The sequence below is a fragment of the Drosophila ficusphila genome, unplaced genomic scaffold (assembly GCF_018152265.1).
Source record: "Drosophila ficusphila isolate 14025-0441.05 unplaced genomic scaffold, ASM1815226v1 contig_197, whole genome shotgun sequence".
Taxonomy (NCBI): Eukaryota; Metazoa; Arthropoda; class Insecta; order Diptera; family Drosophilidae; genus Drosophila; species Drosophila ficusphila.
In genome coordinates this window covers 9,233,310-9,252,144 of record NW_025064091.1, presented here as the reverse complement: position 1 = coordinate 9,252,144, position 18,835 = coordinate 9,233,310, and the positions used below count along the sequence as shown (strand labels likewise).

Genomic DNA, 18,835 nt, shown 5'->3' with positions numbered 1-18,835 from the left:
TGCATAGCTAATATTTCATTTGTGAATAATGAAATGAATAATGAGTGACAGCCTTCTCATTGAAATTCACCGAGGTAACTGAGTCCCTCGGATTACCATTAAATTAATTGATGCAAAGCCGAAATCAATGAAATATTCATGGTTGCACCCACCTGTGGAAAGCCCGGGCGCACGGGATAGTTCTGGATGGTCTGCTGCTGCGGCGAGTGGATCTGGCTGGGGTTCAGTGGGTTGCTATTGGGACTCGGGTTCTGATTCTGGATCTGATTCTGACTCTGATTCGGATTCTGGGTGTGTGGCAGCAGGGAGCTGAGGATGTTGTGGGAGTTGTGGGGATGGCTCTGCGCCAAAGCGGCGAGTGCTGCACGTGCCGCAGTTTTTTGCAGCGAGGTTGCCGTTGAACTCAGCGGTGGAACGGCGGCCATTGGCAACTGCTGTTGATGTTGTTGTTGTTGTTGCTGTTGCTGTTGTTGCTGTTGTTGCTGTTGTTGCTGTTGTGTTGCTGCTACGTCTGCCGTTGCTGGTGGTTCGCTTTCGTCCGCTGATGCCGCCGCTGCCGCTGCCGCCGTCACTGCTCCCAAATTGCTGGCGGTCACTCCAATTCGTCTCGGTGAGCCTTCGTACTCTGTGGATGCAAATTATAAATATATATATACATATTTATTTCAGGATATAAATTCCAGTTGAAGTGTATCGGTTGATTAAATAGATAAAAACAAAAAATATGAGCTTTATAGCCGAGTGCACCTATTGAATGATATGTTTAAAAATATGTTGCCTACTTAAAAGGGCACAATAACCAAAAGTATTTACTTTTGAAAACTGCTTTGATTCGCAGAATTTTGTACATCATGGCGCTTATTCTTTATTGGTGTTCCTTTATTTTTATTTTGGCGGCAAAAAAGGGCAGGAAAAACTTGCAATCCTCTTTTTTAGTTGCCAATAAATATCGTTTTGTTCGTTGTAAAAGTTGACCTATTTACTGTGTTTTCATAAAGGACCAACTGACATTATTTTATTGAGTATGCTGTTGGTTTTATCTTTTTGATATTGACTTTATGAAGAACATAAAAATGTTTTAAATAGTAAACTGAAGTGGCTCCTAAAGAATGGAAAAGCCAACCTAGGAATTTATTTGAATGTCGGAAAAAATTAAACAACTTTAAAGCGACTACTAGTTTTTACTAGTTTTTCTGTAATTCTTTTGAAAGGCTATAGCAAAGTGTTGCGTTTTGCTGATATTTAATTAACTTTTTAAAGAGCTATATAAAAACTTCCTATAACTAAGTAAAACTATGCCATTTTTTGTAATTAAATACCAGTAATGCCGTGCCTCTAAAAGGTTAAAGAATAGCTGCGCTTCTGCATATATTTTAAATGATTTTTTAGCCAGGGATTAAAGGAACTATCAATATTTTATGATACTAAAATTCCGTAAAACTTTCCTATTCTTATTGTATTTAAGTACCAATGATGCCGTGCCTTTAAAATGTTAAAGAATAGATATGCTTCTGCTGATATTTTTTTAGGCGGTGATTAACTATCAAATAGTTTATGATACTAAAACTGCAGTAAAATAATGTTATTTTGTTTGTGTTTAAGTACCAATGATGCCGTGGCGCGACTCTACGGCCAGCGTGTAGTTGCGCTCGAGCTTCCAGGCGTCCAGCTTGTGCTCCCTGTAGACGTTGACCTCCGACCCCATCTGACCCTGACCATGGCCCTGGCCCTGGAGATTGGGCATCTGGTGCTGGTGCTGGTGCTGAGCCCGATCCGCCGACTTGCCGGACTTGCCGCCCTCCTCCGCCAGAGTTTCGGTCGTAACGCGCAGATCTGAATATTAAGAGTGAGTGAGGGGTGAGATGAGAGGGCGCTTCTGCTGAAGGGCTGTTGTGGCAATGACAAAGGGGTACGAGGCACCGGTCCGACTGCTCGGCATGCCAATTAATTGCAATCAATTAAATTCCACTTTGGCGCGTTTCCTACGCTTTGTTTGAAGCCCCCTTCTTGCCCGGAATCGCCCAATATCCCCCCGCAGGACCACTTTCCACTCTCCACGCTCCGTTTCATACATATTTGCAGTACACTTCATTACGCATGATTTGCAATTCAATTACCCGGCCCATGTCCATCAGTCCGGCATTCAGCCAGTCGGAAATTGGTTTTGCTGGCTGCCTCAGAACAGAACGCTCCGCCCTGTGAAGAGGCCGTCCTTCAAGCCACAAATTGCTGCAGCACGTGCAACCACAGAGCTTGCTGCCACTCGGACGGACGGACAGACGGACGGACGGACAGACGGACGGACGGAGGCAACACTTCAGCGAAGCTCACCCGGAAAAAGGTTTGTGTATTTTAGGAATGCACTTCTGCCCAGGAAGCTGCCACACACTTTGCTTGTGCACCCAAGGAATATAAATACCACGGAGTCTGCCCAGCATTTATGCTTAAATCAGATACAACTAAACCGTTAATAAACTTATTTTAATTGCTTTCAAGTCACATTTGCCCATATAATTTATGAAACTAAAGGAATACCCTTCAGGAAATGATAAACCTAATTTAAATTTATTCAAAATGTTTACTACTGAACCAGAAATGAATATCTGGGATTTTCTTTTAAATTCGATACCAATATTTATTGCTTGCTTTCGAATTTATAAATAAACAACATAAAATCATATTATGATACGCAATTAGCTTGAGCTTGAGAAGATTTTGTAAAGTTCTTCAAATAAATTTTACCAAGAAAATGTAATGCAATGAGAAAAGCTTTTCAAATATATGTTAAGCCTTCTATAAAGACAATTCTATCTGTTTCAAAAGTGTGGTTTATATTTATTTCAATTATCCAACTACCTTTCTTTGAATACAACTAATCATTTCAACTCCTTTTGATTCATTTCCCTATGTTATTTTTTGTAAACTGTATTTAATACTTATTTGGGATTGAAAGGCTTTCCTGTATAAATACGCCCACTACAATCTATTATAATTGGATACTCACGCTGCCAGCTCTCGTTGGGATCTGCGCTCCCGTTGACCATTCGGTGATCGCGCTCCAATTCCCGCTCCTCGCCGTAAACGTGTCGCTTGCGTTGCTGTTGCAGTTGCTGCTGTTGTTGCTGCTGTTGCTGCTGGCCAGCCAGGTGGCTGAGGTGATTCTCCTGCAGCTGCAACTGCTGCTGCTGCTCCAGCAACAAGTGCTCCCTCTCCCTCTCGCGATCCCTTTCCCTTTCCCTTTCTCTCTCTCTCTCCCTTTCCCTCTCCCTTTCTCTTTCCCGCTCCTCGCGGAGCCTCAGCTTCCGCTGCTCTCGTGGTTCCCAATCGCCAGGATGCTGATCCAGCGAGGACTTGCTGCCATAGAGATAGTGGCTGGCCAAAGGAGTCAGTCCATCGGCACAGGGATTGCTCCTGGCAGCTGCAATCTGCTGTTGTTGCTGCTGCTGCTGTTGTGGCTGCTGTTGTTGCTGCTGGGGAAAGCTGCGATTCACCGGACTCCTTCCAACCCGCAGGACGTGTGGTTGTTGTTGCTGCTGTTGCTGCGGTCGCTGGCTGATTCCGTACACCTGTTCCCGCTGCTGGTGGTAAGCTCGTCTGGCTGAGGCGTGCAGATGTTGCTGCTGCTGCTGCTGATGATGTTGCTGTTGCTGCTGTTGCTGCTGCTGCTGCTGCTGTTGCTGCTGCTCCTCTGCATACTCAGTGGGTGAATGTAGCAGCAAGCTGGCTCTTGTGGGCGGCGCCTCCCAGTAGTTTTCCTTGATGAAAGGATTCTGACTTCCATTGCCATTGTGCAACTGTTGCTGCTGCTGCTGCTGTTGCTGTTGCCTGCTGCTGGCGGGCAACGCACTGCTGCGTTTGCGCGGCATTTCCGCGTAGCCGCCGGGGCCACGCCTACTCTCGCCCACCGTGTGGTAGTAGAAGGAGGCGGGGTAGTCGGCCTCCTCAACTGTTCCCACTCCCGATCCCGATCCCGATCCCGATCCCGATCCGTTCCTGCTCCGCTCCACCACAGCTGACTCGTCCAGTTGCTGTTGCTCCTGCAGCTCCTGTTGCTGCTGCTGCTGCTGCTGCAGCTTCTGATGGTGATGGGGAGGGGTGAGCGGGGCGCAGAGGAAGGGGTTCGTGGAGATGCGCGGCGTCACCGAGGACAGCGATTCGGAGGAGTGCGACGAGGCCGAATGTGGCGGCGGCGATTGCGTTATGATATTCACGCTCTTGTAGTAACTGGGCGTACTGGTGGGCGTGGCCTTGGGGGCGGACTGCCACTGATGCTGGCCAGCGATTCGCCACCACCAACTGTTGCTAAATTGGGACTGCTGCTCCGGTTGCTGTTGCTACTCACGTCCGCCAGTGTTGCATGTTGCTGTTGCTGCTGTTGCTGCTGATGCTGCTGCTGCTGCTGCTGCTGCTGCTGTTGCTGTTGCTGCTGCTGCTGTTGCTGCTGCTGTTGCGGCTGCTGCTTGGGTCGGCACTTGGGGAAGAGCAAGCTGATCTGATCGTTGAGCGGCGGCGAAGGGGAAAGCAGAGCCTGCGACAAAATCAACGGCGGTTGCTGTTGCTGCGGCTGCTGCTGCTGCTGTTGGTAGTTGCTGCTGCCAATGTTGCTGTTGCTGCTGTCGCAGTCTATCTCGAGACTACCGTTAATCGCGTAGAAGCCGCGCTGTTGGCCAACCGCCGCTGCTGCTGCTGCGTGTGGTTGCAATCGCTGGTAAGGCAATTGCTGATGCGACTGCTGCTGCTGCTGCTGCTGCGTGGGATCCTGCTGCTGCTGCGGGTGGTGATGGTGGTGGTGATGGTGATTACTGCTACTAGTTGTTTGTCCAGCAGCCAGAGTTGTCAATGTTGTGCTGACCATTATTGTTGCCAATAAGCTGTAAGTAGACGAAGGGAAAACCATTTGAGTGATTTGCCATTTGCCATTACGTTTAATAGACCTTTTCCCGCTTTTCCTCCTCCCCCCTTTTCCCCTTCCCTCCCCCCTCCCTTTTCCCCACCCCCTTTGTAGATTCGCTCCACATCCACAGCTGGCAGTTGTTTTAATAAATGCAGGCGCAATGTCAACCTTTGTCATGTCCAAACGGCAAGAGGGCGTGACAGTAACGAGTTCTGTCGCCGGGTCACGTTTCATGGGGGACTGGACTGGACTGGCTGCCTGAATAACTGAATAACTGGACGGTTGGCTCCAAACAAATGGCAGCCATAAGACAGGCAAATATTTAATTGTCCGCCCGCCGAAGGGGGCCAACTTCGCAGCTGGCGAAACACCCGTGCAACAGCAACAGCAGCCAATCAATGTCGCCGAGCGATTGCCGTCGGTTTGTTGAGTTCAAATTGAAATTGAAATTTAAATTTAAGTCGCCCGCCTGCGACGGTCGAGCGTTTAAGTTGGATTCAATTTGCATTCGCTACGAGCTTTTTGTCATGTGGCATGCAAATGAGTCGCAGTGGACAGCATGTGGAACCTGAATGAGAAAAAATGAGAGAATAACCCGCTAATATGTAAAGAGATTTCGACTTTCGCTTGGCTTTATTCTTTTTCAGCTAGCCGATATGCAAATGAGGAGGGGCCATCTGAAGCGCGGAAAAATCAATTGAATGGGTTTCGTTTGGGGTTTTCCACTCCTTTCAGAGCTCGAAATATAATAAAAACCCCTTTGGAGTTTTTCATTTAACTATATTTGTGTTATGCAGAGAGTTGTTTAAAGTAAGCTCTGACTTAAAGGAATTTATTGGGCAATTTGCGTTCACTTGCGAATGAATCATGTGTGGAGCTCGTGAGCAACTTTATCCCCACTTTAAAGTTTAAGCCAACACACATCCAGCTTGGCCCCAAAAAGGTCTCTCTCGAACCGCTTAAAGCTGCACGAATCCCCTTTTGGGCACCCAAACCACTCCACGTTGGCATTCTGTCCCACAACCCATCCGAAACTTCGCCCACAAGTTATGCTAATGCGTGCGGAGTGCGGGGAAAGGGAAAAGCGGTAGGGGGTGTGTTTATGCCCGGGGCCTAAAATATTTTCCCAACAATCAAACTAAAAATTTCGAAAAGGATTAACAACAACAGCAGCAGGAGCCAAAAGCGAGACGAGAAAAAAGTCAGAGAAGCGTACGAATGCACTGAAAACAGGTAATGCAAATTAAGAACTTTCCACATGGAAATTTTCACATTAAATAAACAATTTTTCAATTACTTTTGAGAATTAGGATACTTACCTATAGTACATCTTCTAAAATTGTGCATATTGCTTTTAATGATTGCTCAAAATAAATTCAAATATTACAGTTTTTCCACTGCGGTGCAAAAATTCCCAATGGGTTCTGGACAATGTTCGTAATCAAATTGATTGCTGAGTAAGTAAACAGGGATGATGATTGAGGTTGATAACCGCTAAGAAATCAGTGAACAGAATTCTGCACTTCGCTTCTGATCGGTTTCTTTTTGCTGTAGTGAAGAGCAAGTATAGAAATATTTTGTTCTCTGTGTGGTAATCACACATGCAAGTGGGGATAACCGAAGCGAGCAGCGAGATATGTGAGCTGTGAGCCAGCTCCTGTTCAAACTGTTGTTTCTGTGCGTCTCGCATGGCTTTGTGCACTCGCATGGAAAATATGTTTTCGTTTTCTGGAATGCCACACACAACTCTCGGCTGGGAAAAGGGCAAGGGGGGGTCTGTGGAGCTCTAAACTGGGCGGACGAATGGCTGAGGGACTGAGGGGGGTCTTTCATAACCGAAATCTACACAACAGCTAACAAGGTATAACAGCAGCAACGACAGCCAGACTCTCGCACGGATGAGGAGCCATAACCAGAGCCAGGGAAACATTTTCTTTAAGGCTTCACACGACACGAACACGGCTAGATGGGCAAACATTTTCATTGCTTTCCACTGGGATGCTGGTCTGGCCGAAGATACCATAGTCCCTTGTCGGAGGAATTGGCGACAATAAAACACACTCGCCACACGTGTCGTCTCGGGAAAGCCTTTAAAATTTAAGGAAAGTCGCTCTATCGGATTAAGATACTTTAGAGGGAATTACTATTCGATTGCCATATACCAAAGTGCTTATTACAAATGTGACTACCAACTAGGCAAAGTCTTGCATTAAGACAACAAATATAATTACCAACTAAACAATCTCGTGTATCACAATTTGCACCTTAGAACTTAACTTCATTTTATCAAAATTGTTCCCGAATACAGAATCTACAATATCTTAATTTATTGCCAAAGTATCCTATTCAAATACCATCACACATTTCATATGACACAATCACTGGGCAAACACAGAACATGGAGACTCAGTATCTGAATTTATCACTTATCACCTGTGAAATTGAAGATGTCGTCCCTGCCAAAATTCGGTGCCGCAGGGCTGAATGTGGAATGAGTTGACATATACGAATGTAATTGGGAGTGGGTTCTATGGAAGGCAGTGCCAAATGGAAATGGTGAAAACCATCTAGATGCCTCTTCATTTGTCTTTTTGGGGAGGCCAACCCAACAACATCAATCTGTTGCACAGTGGGCGATTTTGTTTACCAAGCTCGGAAATTTGTAAACTTAATATTTGAGCAAGCCTTTTACTTTTAACTCCCATTGAGAATAACTAAATAGTTTCAGCAATCCATTCTTTTTATCGTTCTTTTAGATTGTTTTTGGCTCTCAGATAAAAGATGGTATTGAATCTCTAATAAAGAAATATTATAATAAGCATTTTCCATAGCAATTATGTGAAGGTATGCCTTAACTAAATTCTTTGAAATTTGTAATCAATTCGCTGTTAAATAAGAAATACATTTTAAAACTTATTTTTACAATTTAAGCTCCAACAATATTGAAGTATCTAAAGTAAGATGTTTGTTGGATTGCTTTCATGTTAGATTGTTAAAATAACTCTGACTGACGACTGAAATTCGTTTTGCTGTTTTCCCCCTGTTTTTCCAGCTATCGATCTCCTTTCACAGGATGCAACTGGTCTCCAGGCTCACTTCTATCACTTTTCCATGTCCCTGTCATGTTTGGTATTTTTGGGTCCGATTCCTGAAACTTGATGCCTTGGATGTGCTTAAGCCTGTGAAACGATTGCGAGTGGCATTCCTTTGATTTACGGGGCGACGTCAGCTCGTTCTTTTTTCGGCTCGAAGGAGGATGTCAACAGGATCAGAGTGTTTGAACTGGGCCCCAGGATCTTCTGCACTGAGCAAACTTGCCAAGTCTAATTTTAAAACGAATTTATAGGGATTTTTCCAATATTAAAAAACACAATTACCTGATGGACTTTTGTAGTAGCTTACTGATACATTTTCTAACATTCAATCAATAATTTTTAAAATTTAGTTTTTCATATTTAGTTGCATAAAACTTTAAAAACCATGTTGGGATATCAATGTTGCAAGTGGATCGATTTGTATAAAATTAACTTTAATCAGATAAAAGCGGCTTTGCAAAAGGTTTACTTGTTAAGCTGAATGCTTAATTGCAGTTGAAATTTGCATGCAAATAGGCAAAAGCGGTGTTCCTGTTTTTGGTGCCGTGTTGTTCCAGCCTTTTTTCTCTTTTCTTCAGGTGATGTTAAGTGCGGGCCATAAAAATTTCATAAATTCTCCGGCAGGGGAGCACACATGCACACACATCCCAACAACCCGGCGACGTGACTCCATTCCATCCTTGTCCTAGAACCGGCAGATGCATAATTAAGTTACCAGGACGAGGAGGCCAACGTGGACGTGGACGAGGATGGGGATGAGAACCAGGAGGACGAGGAGGACGAGGAGGAGGTGGGGAATGTGGGGCAGAAGGACTCGGCGCTGCTGGTGGGCGCGTCCTTGGAGTTTTATTAACTTAATGTCTGCTTAAACGATGCGTCGCTTGTCGCTCTTTAAATATTTAAAATTAATTCCAGCCCGTTCCGCAGCTCGTTGCCCAATGAATCAAAATGAAAATCAATTGCCAGTGCCCGCAGTTAGCCACCGTTGGTGGTGCTTTCAGTGGGATGGGATGGAGGTGGTGCATAGTGCACCAGGCAGGAAGGTGGTCTAATGCGGTCCTGGCTCTGATACCGTCATTACGGCCACATTGCGGCAGGACGCCAGCCAACAGCCAACGGCCAACAGCCAATGGCCATTGGCCAAAGGCAGACGGGCAGCCAACGGGTTGGATGCAATTACCTCTGCCTATGATGGCATTAATTATGCAAAACAACTAACGCTGCAGGAGCCACTGCCCGCCGTTTGGGGGGAGGCGGGCTTGAGGGGGGCGTGGCTTTGGGGCACGCAAATCCACGTGCCTCTGTGCAGTGGGTGGTGGACTCCCCTCCCCCCGCCGACTTCCTTCGCCCGCCGATTGCATGCGACGTAAACGAAACATGCAATTTATTTTAACCCAAATCGTTGCCAGTTTTTTGCCCGTTATGCAATTACTTGCCACTCCCCGTTTTCGGGGCGATAAGTACTGCTTTGTCTTGCGATTAAAGGGTTTTTCCTTTATTATTTCTCCTCTTCGCCGGAGTTTAGTTAATGCTTTGCAGATTTTCACCCAGCTGTGCAATTAGCGAGCGGGATTAATTCACTTATAACCAGCATTTCGTGTGGGAAAATGCTTGTCGCCGAGCGGATTTGAGTGCAGTGCTGCAATTTGGGTTAAAACACCATTTTGGCCAAGAGAAACCCGCACTGACAACAAACCAGAAGGCAGAAAGGGGTGAAAAAAACCAGGAAAAGCGAGCGTCATGTAAAACGCCGCATGACAAAAGCACACAACGATAAAGGAAATAATGGAAAGGAAGGGAGGTGAAAAAACAAACAAAAAAAAAAAAAAAAACGAAAGCGAAAAGTGTAATGAAAAGTGAAAGTGAAAGTGACTAAGATGTTTTTCCGAGCTCCTGATGACGTGGGCGAGCAGTAATGTTGACGAAAGCAACAACAACAACTAACAACAACAACGAAAACAACAATAATGGCGGAATTGTAGCGTTTGCCAAATGAAAATGGCACCACGCAAAGTGCCGAGAACCGAATTTGGGATACGGAGAAAGCAGAAAGCGGGAAAGAGAAGGGGAAGGAGGAGGTGGAGGGGGAGGGGGAGGGGGGAGGAAAGCGAAGAGGAGTGCAAAACGAACGAGGCGAGAACAAACATGACGAACAACAGGCGGCGGCAAACAAAGAAAAGCCGGGGGTTTCCACCAAAATAGTCTCCTGGGGAAAGGAAGGAAATCCTTGCGAACTTCTGCCAAATATCTGGGTTTTAAAGAGCTTACATTTTGAATTAAAGTCAAATGTAAATCATTTTAGATTAAAAGGCAAAAGTGAACAGAAATCGTTAAATACTGTAATGAATAATTATTACGGGGAGTAAGCGTACATATAATATATGAGGGTTAACGAAATAGGTAAGCAGATAATAAATATTTGAATAGGAAGTGAAAAAACGATTTAAATTAAATTGAATTATATTAAAAAAATATAAATACACGTAAATGTGGGATAAAAGAAAGATATAAAAACACTCATGAAATTTAGATGGCTGGCGAAAGAGTTTTCTTTTAAAAAGTTTCTGTTGATGCCACAATGTGCATCTCATTGTTCATAAAGAGATTATGTGAATAATGCATTTAAAGTTCAATTATTTACTTTTGTTATATGCAGTAGTTTCACCTATTTTTTCAAGGATAACTCTTAGTATTGGATCCTCCAACGATTACTATTATTGTAAGGAAAGGGTAAGCAAAACACCCAACTACAAAACTCAATCTAGTAACAACAAAACAATAATTAAGCTCAATCATGCTGGCACCGAAGACTTTTTTGTTTGACAACAGAATACATATATAGGTACATACAAAGTCAGCCCAGTCCTAAAACCAAGAAATTAATCACAGGCTTTCCCGGCCAAAACTGTTCGAGCCACCCGCTCCAAATAAACACTCACAAATCAAATTTGTTGCAAGGCCCATAACACTCGAGGGTTGAGTGACTGGCTGATATGTTTTCGACTGGCTGAATGACTGACTGACTGCCTGACTGACTGCCTGACTGACTGACTGACAGAGTGAATCATGGCTGAAAAGGTGAGTGTATTCGCGCACATGTGGGTGAAATCAGGGGCAAAAGGGAGGATGATTCGACGAGGGAGTGGGCGTCTTGAATGGGTGTCATTGTCGCCGGTGGCAAATGTGTGGCTTACGGGCCTAAGGATCCATTAATGAAATGAGTTGAGCATAAATTTCAGCTGGCAGTTGGGTGCTGAACATCCAGGCAGGTCCTTCCAGGGGGGTGGTGGAGTTAAAGGGAAGCCTGGAGAGGGGGGCAGAAGGGGAAGGGGTATCCCTAATCGATTGAAAAGCGAATACTCCGTGCAGTCGCACACGACAATGCAAACATCTTTAAGCGGCTTATGCACAACCATACCCGAATCATCCGATTTCTGCTCCTTACTTTGGAACCAACCCCTCCCCCTTCTCTTCTTCCACCCCTTCTGCACAGGACACGGAGTCCTCTTAAATGGATCGTAAAATTTAGCTCTCGACTTAATGCTAATATTATTTTGCCAATTTTTCGTGTGAGCGTGAATGTGTGTGTGTGTGAATGTGTGTGTGTGCCCCTGTTTGAGTGACGATAAAGTGTTTTGGCTATCACCTAAACTGCACAGTCACCTGGCTTCCTTTCCTCCTTCATCCTTCGTTCCTTCCTTTCCCCCTTTTTTTTTGGGAGTCCTTCCCCTCGTCCTGTCGATCCTGTCGGTCCGGCTCTTTGACACATCTCGGTGCGTGCTGAGCGGGTTTTATGGCACAAGTTTTCATTGGCTTAATGCATATTTAAAATTGGATACATTCAACCTGGCCGAAACGTCGCTCCCTCTCCTTTCGGTGCGCGAACTCCGGCCCCAAAATTCCCCTTTCATGCCGGCATAATGCCGCTTTGAGCTGCCAGTATTTAAACTGATAGCGATGAAAGTTTTAGCACAACGTGCGAGAATAGAGATGCACTAAAAAAAATGCCTTTTTAAGTTGTCCTAAAGCTTCATCTAGGTTATTCTTTAAGGCACTTGGTGCTTTTGGTTTTTGACAGCTTCAAGTACACAAATATTCTTCGTTGAAAAGTCACTTCAGCATCATTTACCCAAATCGTACTTCATTGCAAGAAGCATTGCCCGTAAGTAATTTGCCAACCAGTAAAATGTGGTTTTGAAAATGCCTTGCCTGACTTTTAATACAATCGAAAATACCTTTAAAATTTGATACATTAATGTTTTGACAAAATCATTGCCCATGATTCTATTTTAGTAAAAGATTTATATAAATAAAGAAGTATGAAATGTTTATAAATATTTATATTTTTTTTGTACGACTTTGTGATATTCTTTTATCGTTTCTTTATTATCCATATTTATTTATATTTCTATATATTTTTAGTTATTCACCTATACAACAATATCAACATTGGAAGTCCGAACTGTTTTGTGACAAAATTTGTTGCCTTTAGAAATTTCATACTTAGTAGTTATCTACGTATGTCTATCTAGCTCTCAATTGACAACTTCGTTAAAATATGACTGTCAACGGCTTTTTGTCACCAGTTTTGTCATCAGATTGCAGATTAAAATGTATTACTGCACACTTTTGGGCAGCTCGTCAAGTGATTTTAAGTCCCTGTATATCTGATAATTTGTTATTGATTTGCACGTTCGGCGCAAACATATTTGTATTTGCTGAATTTTGATTTATCTTGCGGACTTGATTACTTATTTTCAACCACAAGGCTTATTGACACACATCGGAGCAAAAAACGTGGCCAATAAAATGTAAATGCTGTTGGTGTGGCTTTAAGCCATAACTGCAAAGCTGCGATACTTGCTGCTCCCTTTTTTCTCTCTGTGGGAGTGGGTGGTGTTTTTCGAGGGGCTTGTGGGGCGGTTTGTACTGGGTGGTTGTGCTTTTGCTGTCAGTCCATTATCAGTGGGGCTGCAGCTGCAGCTGCGACCAAAGCTCGGGTTCAGAGCAACTCGGTTTTGGGCTGAAGCACATGCAATCCATAAAGTTCTGCAATCGGGGGCTTGGACTAATGTGTTTTTAAGGTGCCCATCATCACAGAAGCACCCCTTCCCCCCCTGACACACATACATACTGTGTATATGGGATATATAGTACGATTCTGGAGGGGGATATTGTATGGCTGCCATACTTCATCGTGGGCTTTAATTCGACGTCTTCGGCTGTCGTCGCTGCCTTCAATTATTGGAATACTATTCCAGTCACGTCCCTGCGTTCGTGTCTGCTTCGCTTCCTCTTCCTCGCCGATTCTTGCTGTACTGCTATAGTGCTATATGGCTATATATGTGGCTATATATATGGCCCCGTTCCCACTATAACTTTTCGTAACGATTTTTCGCGCAGCCGAAGCGCAAGTCAAATATAAAACAAAAGTGCCAAAAATAGCTAGCGAAATTTACAACAATCGCACGCCCCCAACGAACACACCCCTTTTTTCTACTTTCATTCCGTTCTTGTTTTTTGTTTTTGTTTTGCTTGATGGCCCCATTGCAATTTGCGGCAAATTTCCACCCATTTCCACCCGTTTTCCACCCGTTTTCCCCCATTTTCCCCCCATTTTCCCCCCATTTTCCATTTCCACCCTCTGCTCGCCGGAATCGTAGTTCCAGTTTCGGCTTCGCAAAACATTTCTGCTTGTTTTTCGGCGGCAATAAAACGTTTCGAATTAACGTTTTTGTTGCCAGACAATTGGGACACAAAGGGATCGAGCGGGCTCCTTAATGGGGGCCTTGAGAATGCTTTATTAGCCGGATAAACTTTATTAAAGCGTGAGTTCTGCCGGCGCATGTCGATGATACTTCGAACAACTCGTGCCACTGGGATTCTTTGTCACTTTGTTGCGCCAACACACACAACATGTTTCCGAGTGTAGTCGCATTGGCTTTCCTCGCAAATCCAAGAAAATGGCGGAAAACAATTGGGAGATGAAAGCGCTAAATTATGCAGACACAGTTTTGGATTGGTTTGGTGTAAAGCTTTTCTCTATTTTAAAGAATAGAAAGTGTGTTTCAATGTTTGAATTAAGTAGCATATCTCTTTGCAAATATGTATCAGTTTTTATGATTTCTTTTTTACATGTTTTTAAAGTGTAAATCAAAGAAATAGTGCTTATACTTTATTTGCAAAAAGGAAGCATTAAAACGAAATATTGGTTAATCAACATATCTCTATATTTTGTATATTGTTAGTTAAAATGAAAACTAGTCCAATATATATACAATATATGAATAGGAATACATGATATTCAGGAAATGAAAAGTATTTAACGGAAAGGAGTGTTTTGTAGCTAATTAGAGATTAAAAAGAAAAGTATAGAGGCACTTTCGGTAATAAGTATTCCCTTCTTGCTCCCCATCCACCTTCGCTTCCTTGAGGAAATCCTTTCCCAGAAAAGTGATATTATGGCCATATCAAAGGGCACTTGGGCAGAGGGGAAGCAACTCCTCTGCGGGTCCGATGAATCATCTATCCATTAACTCCGCCCGCCGGGTCGCATCTTCATTAGCAGCTTCCCACTCGTTGGCGGATCCTAAGTCGCTGATGGATGGAGCGCTAATGGCGACACACTCGCCCCCGAGTCCCGTTTGCCGGGACAATTAACCCCGGCGAAGGCCGAAGAAAGTGGTGGAGTGGCAGAGAGGGGGGAAGCGGGAGGAGCGGAGAAAGCGGGGAAAGTGGAGAAAGTGCTGACAGACCAGCGATGGACGGCCGGCCATCGAGTTCGAGTTAATGAAATGCTGGCGACGTCGACGACAATTGGAATAAATTGGCGGCTCTCCTCGAGGAAAACCACCAGCCAGCCAGCCAGCCAGCCAGCCAGTTATGCCCCCGAAGTGCGAGTGCGATGGCGATGGCGATTGCGAGTGCCGCATGTGGCATGTGGCGTGCAGCGTGTGGCATGAGAGCCAGCGACTCATCAGCCAGAAAGCCACTTTATTCTATTTCCGTTTCCGGCTGTTGTCGCCAGGCGGCGTCCTTCTGCCCAGCTCCACCACCCATCTCCCACCAACCACCACCCACCATCCACCATCCACCACCCACCATTCAGCACCCACTCCATGCCACCCACTTTCCAGTCCGTGTTGTTCTAGTCAAGCTGCCGAGTATGTAATGTGTTTCCGCTGGCCACAAACTGTGGCAGCAAGTGCGTGCCAAGCAGCTCTCGCCAAAGCAAAGCTAACTCGACACAATCCCTTCCAGGATCCAGGGCTTTTGGGGCGGAGTTGGCCTCCAGGAACTACCAGGACTACCAGGAAAATTCACAGAGAGCCCCGAAGCTTGGTTTACCAACTACGGGATACCCGGTAAAGTGAAGGGAAATTGGTTATGAGAGTCAGTATATTCTTAAACCAGAACTACATATTTAGCAAAGTATTTAAAAATTATAGGAAGCTTTATTTGTTTTTACACATATAACATATTTGTCTCAAAAAGCTTAATCCAATTATCATTATCCCTTTTAAAGTTAATTAACATTGAACAGACAACTTTGGCTCCTCTAATGCTTTCATCGATTTTGAACACCACCCAATAATAGATAATTATACAAATAAAAGTCCGGTTGCATTAGCTCCCATAAACATTTATGGATCATAAGGAGAGCATTACACTCATTGTAATAATTTATGAAGCGTATTTTGTCTTCCTAAGAAGTTTGCCTTACTAACCAGTTTTGGTGATTAATTCGGATTTCATTGATAAAATTATTTACTATAGCAAACTAGTATAGATGATGAATTTTTTACACATTTGAGAATAGAGAAATATATGTATGTTTCTGCTGATGCTTTTTATGCCTTTAAAACATAAAAGAATTTGTAAAAATTTAATTTTCGACTTGGCAGTAAAAGAGTGATCGTTACACCACTATTCTTTTTACACTTTATTATCTTCGAATAAAAAGAAGCGTACGCTATTATGTTTTATGGACCGTAACGGGCTGATGATAACGAGCTTCAGTTAATAAAAGTATGGTTTCCATGGTTCTGTGATACCTTAAGCCTTTGCAGAACATAAAAACCCTCGGTCTCAATCACGTATATCCGAAGTAATTGGGGGTACAGCATGCATGTGATCCCTCACGAGTCCAGGGTACAAAAAGCGAGGATGGGGCGGTTTGGGGCGGGTAGTTGGATGTTGCAAGTGGCAGTGGCAGCCACGCCGAGCCAACAAAATGACACTCAAAATGTCAACGTCACCGCCACCAAACGGGGAAAGGAGTTAAGGGGAAGGGGCAGGGGAAGGGTAAGGGGATTGGGGGGAAATGGGGCCAGGACATTGTGTGTATGCACAATAATGATGGCTCCGCTCCATCTCCCCAGAAAGTCGGAGAGCTGCCACGCCAAACGCGCCACACACACGAGTAGTTGCAAGCCAATCCCGGGGCACGCATTTTTATATTACACCCGGAATGAAGACGTTGACGGAGGCGGTGGCGGTGGCAACATCGGTGGCAATGTCGGTGGCAGTAGCAAGATGCATGAGCGTTGCATGAGCCAGCAGCCAAAGTAGTGGCCCCCCAGCTTCCCCAGTTGACACACTTGCAAAAATGTGTCTGCCAAAGAACGATTCACTTTGCGGATCCCAGTTGTTTTCCATTGGGACTAAAGTGCGGAGAGGAGTGAATGCGAAATGAAAACGTGTGCTATCTGCGGCAAGCCGAGAATGCTGCCTTAAGATTAAGGAAAAGCCTCTCAAAAAAAGTGGACCTACAATGCTTTGATTTGAACATATGGAAATAGGGTTTCGTAAGATTTGTTTAGTTGTAATGCATATGCTAAATAATTGAGCTTTCAAAGCACATTGTTAACAACAACTATGAACTAGGTATGTTTAAATGATTTTATATAATAAATTTATTTGAATATGTTTAGCTAATGTCTTCTTTGACTTCAGTAGTAAATTTCCAATATTTAAAAATAGAAGTTCATTAGTATATCTTTTCTAATAGACCAACAGGGATATTTTACTAATAGCATTCCAATTGTGGTTCTAAAATAATTACTTATTGCAGATATATTTAAACAATTTAAGAAAAATAATGGGGTCATAACAGATTATCTTGCAATTTGTGCAGCTCTTTTTTAAACATAAGATTTATGGTTATTACATTTATTTTCAGTGGGCGAACAACTTGAGTTTCTGGTCAAAACTGAAGGGATCCCCAGATAAGTGCAGCTGGCTGAGATTTATGCTGCCAAATGCGTTGGCCGAAGACGAATTGGGTGCGGAGTGCCAACTGCAGGGATGAACCGAAGGAGAGATGCGTGATGGTGGGGAATCTAGAGCAAGCGGAAGCTCCATTAGTAGGGCGCTCCATTTTCCGCACTCGCCCAACCCAAAGTATTCCACAAATTCTATTTAGCGGGGAAGGGGAAAAACACGACTCAATTTGGCCAAGTATTTTCCAATCTACCACTAAATGCGCTTAATAACTTAAGACCCTGTCCGTGTTCCGCCGCTCCCCGCACCCCCCGCATCCCCCTGCATACTTTATGAGCCGGGATTATGGTCATTAAGGTGGCAGTCGAGCGACCAACTCACATATGGCGACCCATTCGCCAGCCAGCAGCAGCAACAGTTGGCGCTCATTTCGTGTCGTCGGCGGGCGGGAGTTGCAGTTTTGGCCGGGCTTTTGCTTTCGGACCACAAAACGTTTAGCGTTAAGCCGGCAACAACAAGCAAAAGCAGCAGCAACAACAACAACAACAACAGCAGTAACAACAACCACAAGAGGAGAGATGGGGGTGCTCAATTATGTTTTTGGGAGCCCCAAGCTGTGAGTCAAGTGGTGTGTCCCCGGCTTTATCCTTGGCACTCGGACCAAACCCAAATCGGGATGGGGTTTTCCGACGGGGGAAGCGAAGAAGAAGCAGAGAGGAAAAGCGGAAAGGGGCAGACGGGGAAATGCCATCGATGAGTCACAGTGGCTCGGAGGGTTGAAGGTTGAGCTTTAGTTCTGGTTTCGGTTTCAGTTTCGGTTTGAGTTTAGGTTTTAGTTTTAGTTTTAGTTTCAGTTTTAGGTTCGGCTTGTTGTTTTTCCCACCGCCACTCGTTTGCCAAATTAGTTTGGTCTAAGCTGGCGGGGCGAAAGTTTTATTTTTAGACCACCATCGCCCACCCCTTATTTTCGTTCTCATTTCCCTTTTCATTTTTCCCCCCACCCATCCTCACTCCCCCAATTTCCACCCACTACAACGTGACATGGCCACCCCAAAAATTATCTGACAAAGACACCCCGAGGTTCTGAGGACGAGTTCAATGACACGACAACGAGGAGATGGCTGCCTATTTAAGTGTTAAGAGGGTTGGGCCGCCATGCCCAAGTGAGTGTCTCTCTCTCTCTCTCTCTCTCTCCCTGACTTTCTCTCTCTCTCTCCCTTCGGCTTTCTCTTCGCCCGCCACAACTTTCCCATTTTCCTCACGGGGTGCTGAGCCGCCCCCTCGCTGATTGAGCTCCGCAAATCGATTTCCATTGATTGATAAAGCTACCAAGGCAGCGACAGAGGAAAACTCCATTTAGAGAGCGGGAAAAACGACAGTTATTTCGCAGAGGCTATTTTCATTGCATACTTTTTGGCTTATTTTTAGGCGATTTCAATTCAGCAAACGATTGCGGCAGAAGTCAAGTAAAACGACTTCTATGAATAAGTTTTATGGATTTCATTAGGAGATATTTTGCAAGGCTTAACTATAAAATCTTTTGTTGGAAACATTTAATCAAAGAGCTAATTTTTTATTTGTACCAGCATAACTTGGGCATTTCTTTTTAAAAGTTTATAAGATG

The 18,835-nt window shown here is 44.4% G+C and overlaps 1 protein-coding gene across 1 annotated transcript in view; it reads right to left on the bottom strand.

Annotated features, from left to right (window-relative positions):
* The window catches only part of LOC108091182, a 95,959-nt gene that overhangs the window by 12,925 nt on the left and 64,199 nt on the right, over positions 1 to 18,835 (bottom strand). The window contains 4 exon segments of the mRNA XM_017190254.2: positions 153 to 625; positions 1,606 to 1,833; positions 3,005 to 4,249; positions 4,252 to 4,871. Of these exon segments, the coding sequence (XP_017045743.2) occupies positions 153 to 625; positions 1,606 to 1,833; positions 3,005 to 4,249; positions 4,252 to 4,855 (2,550 nt within the window). The 5' untranslated portion in view covers positions 4,856 to 4,871.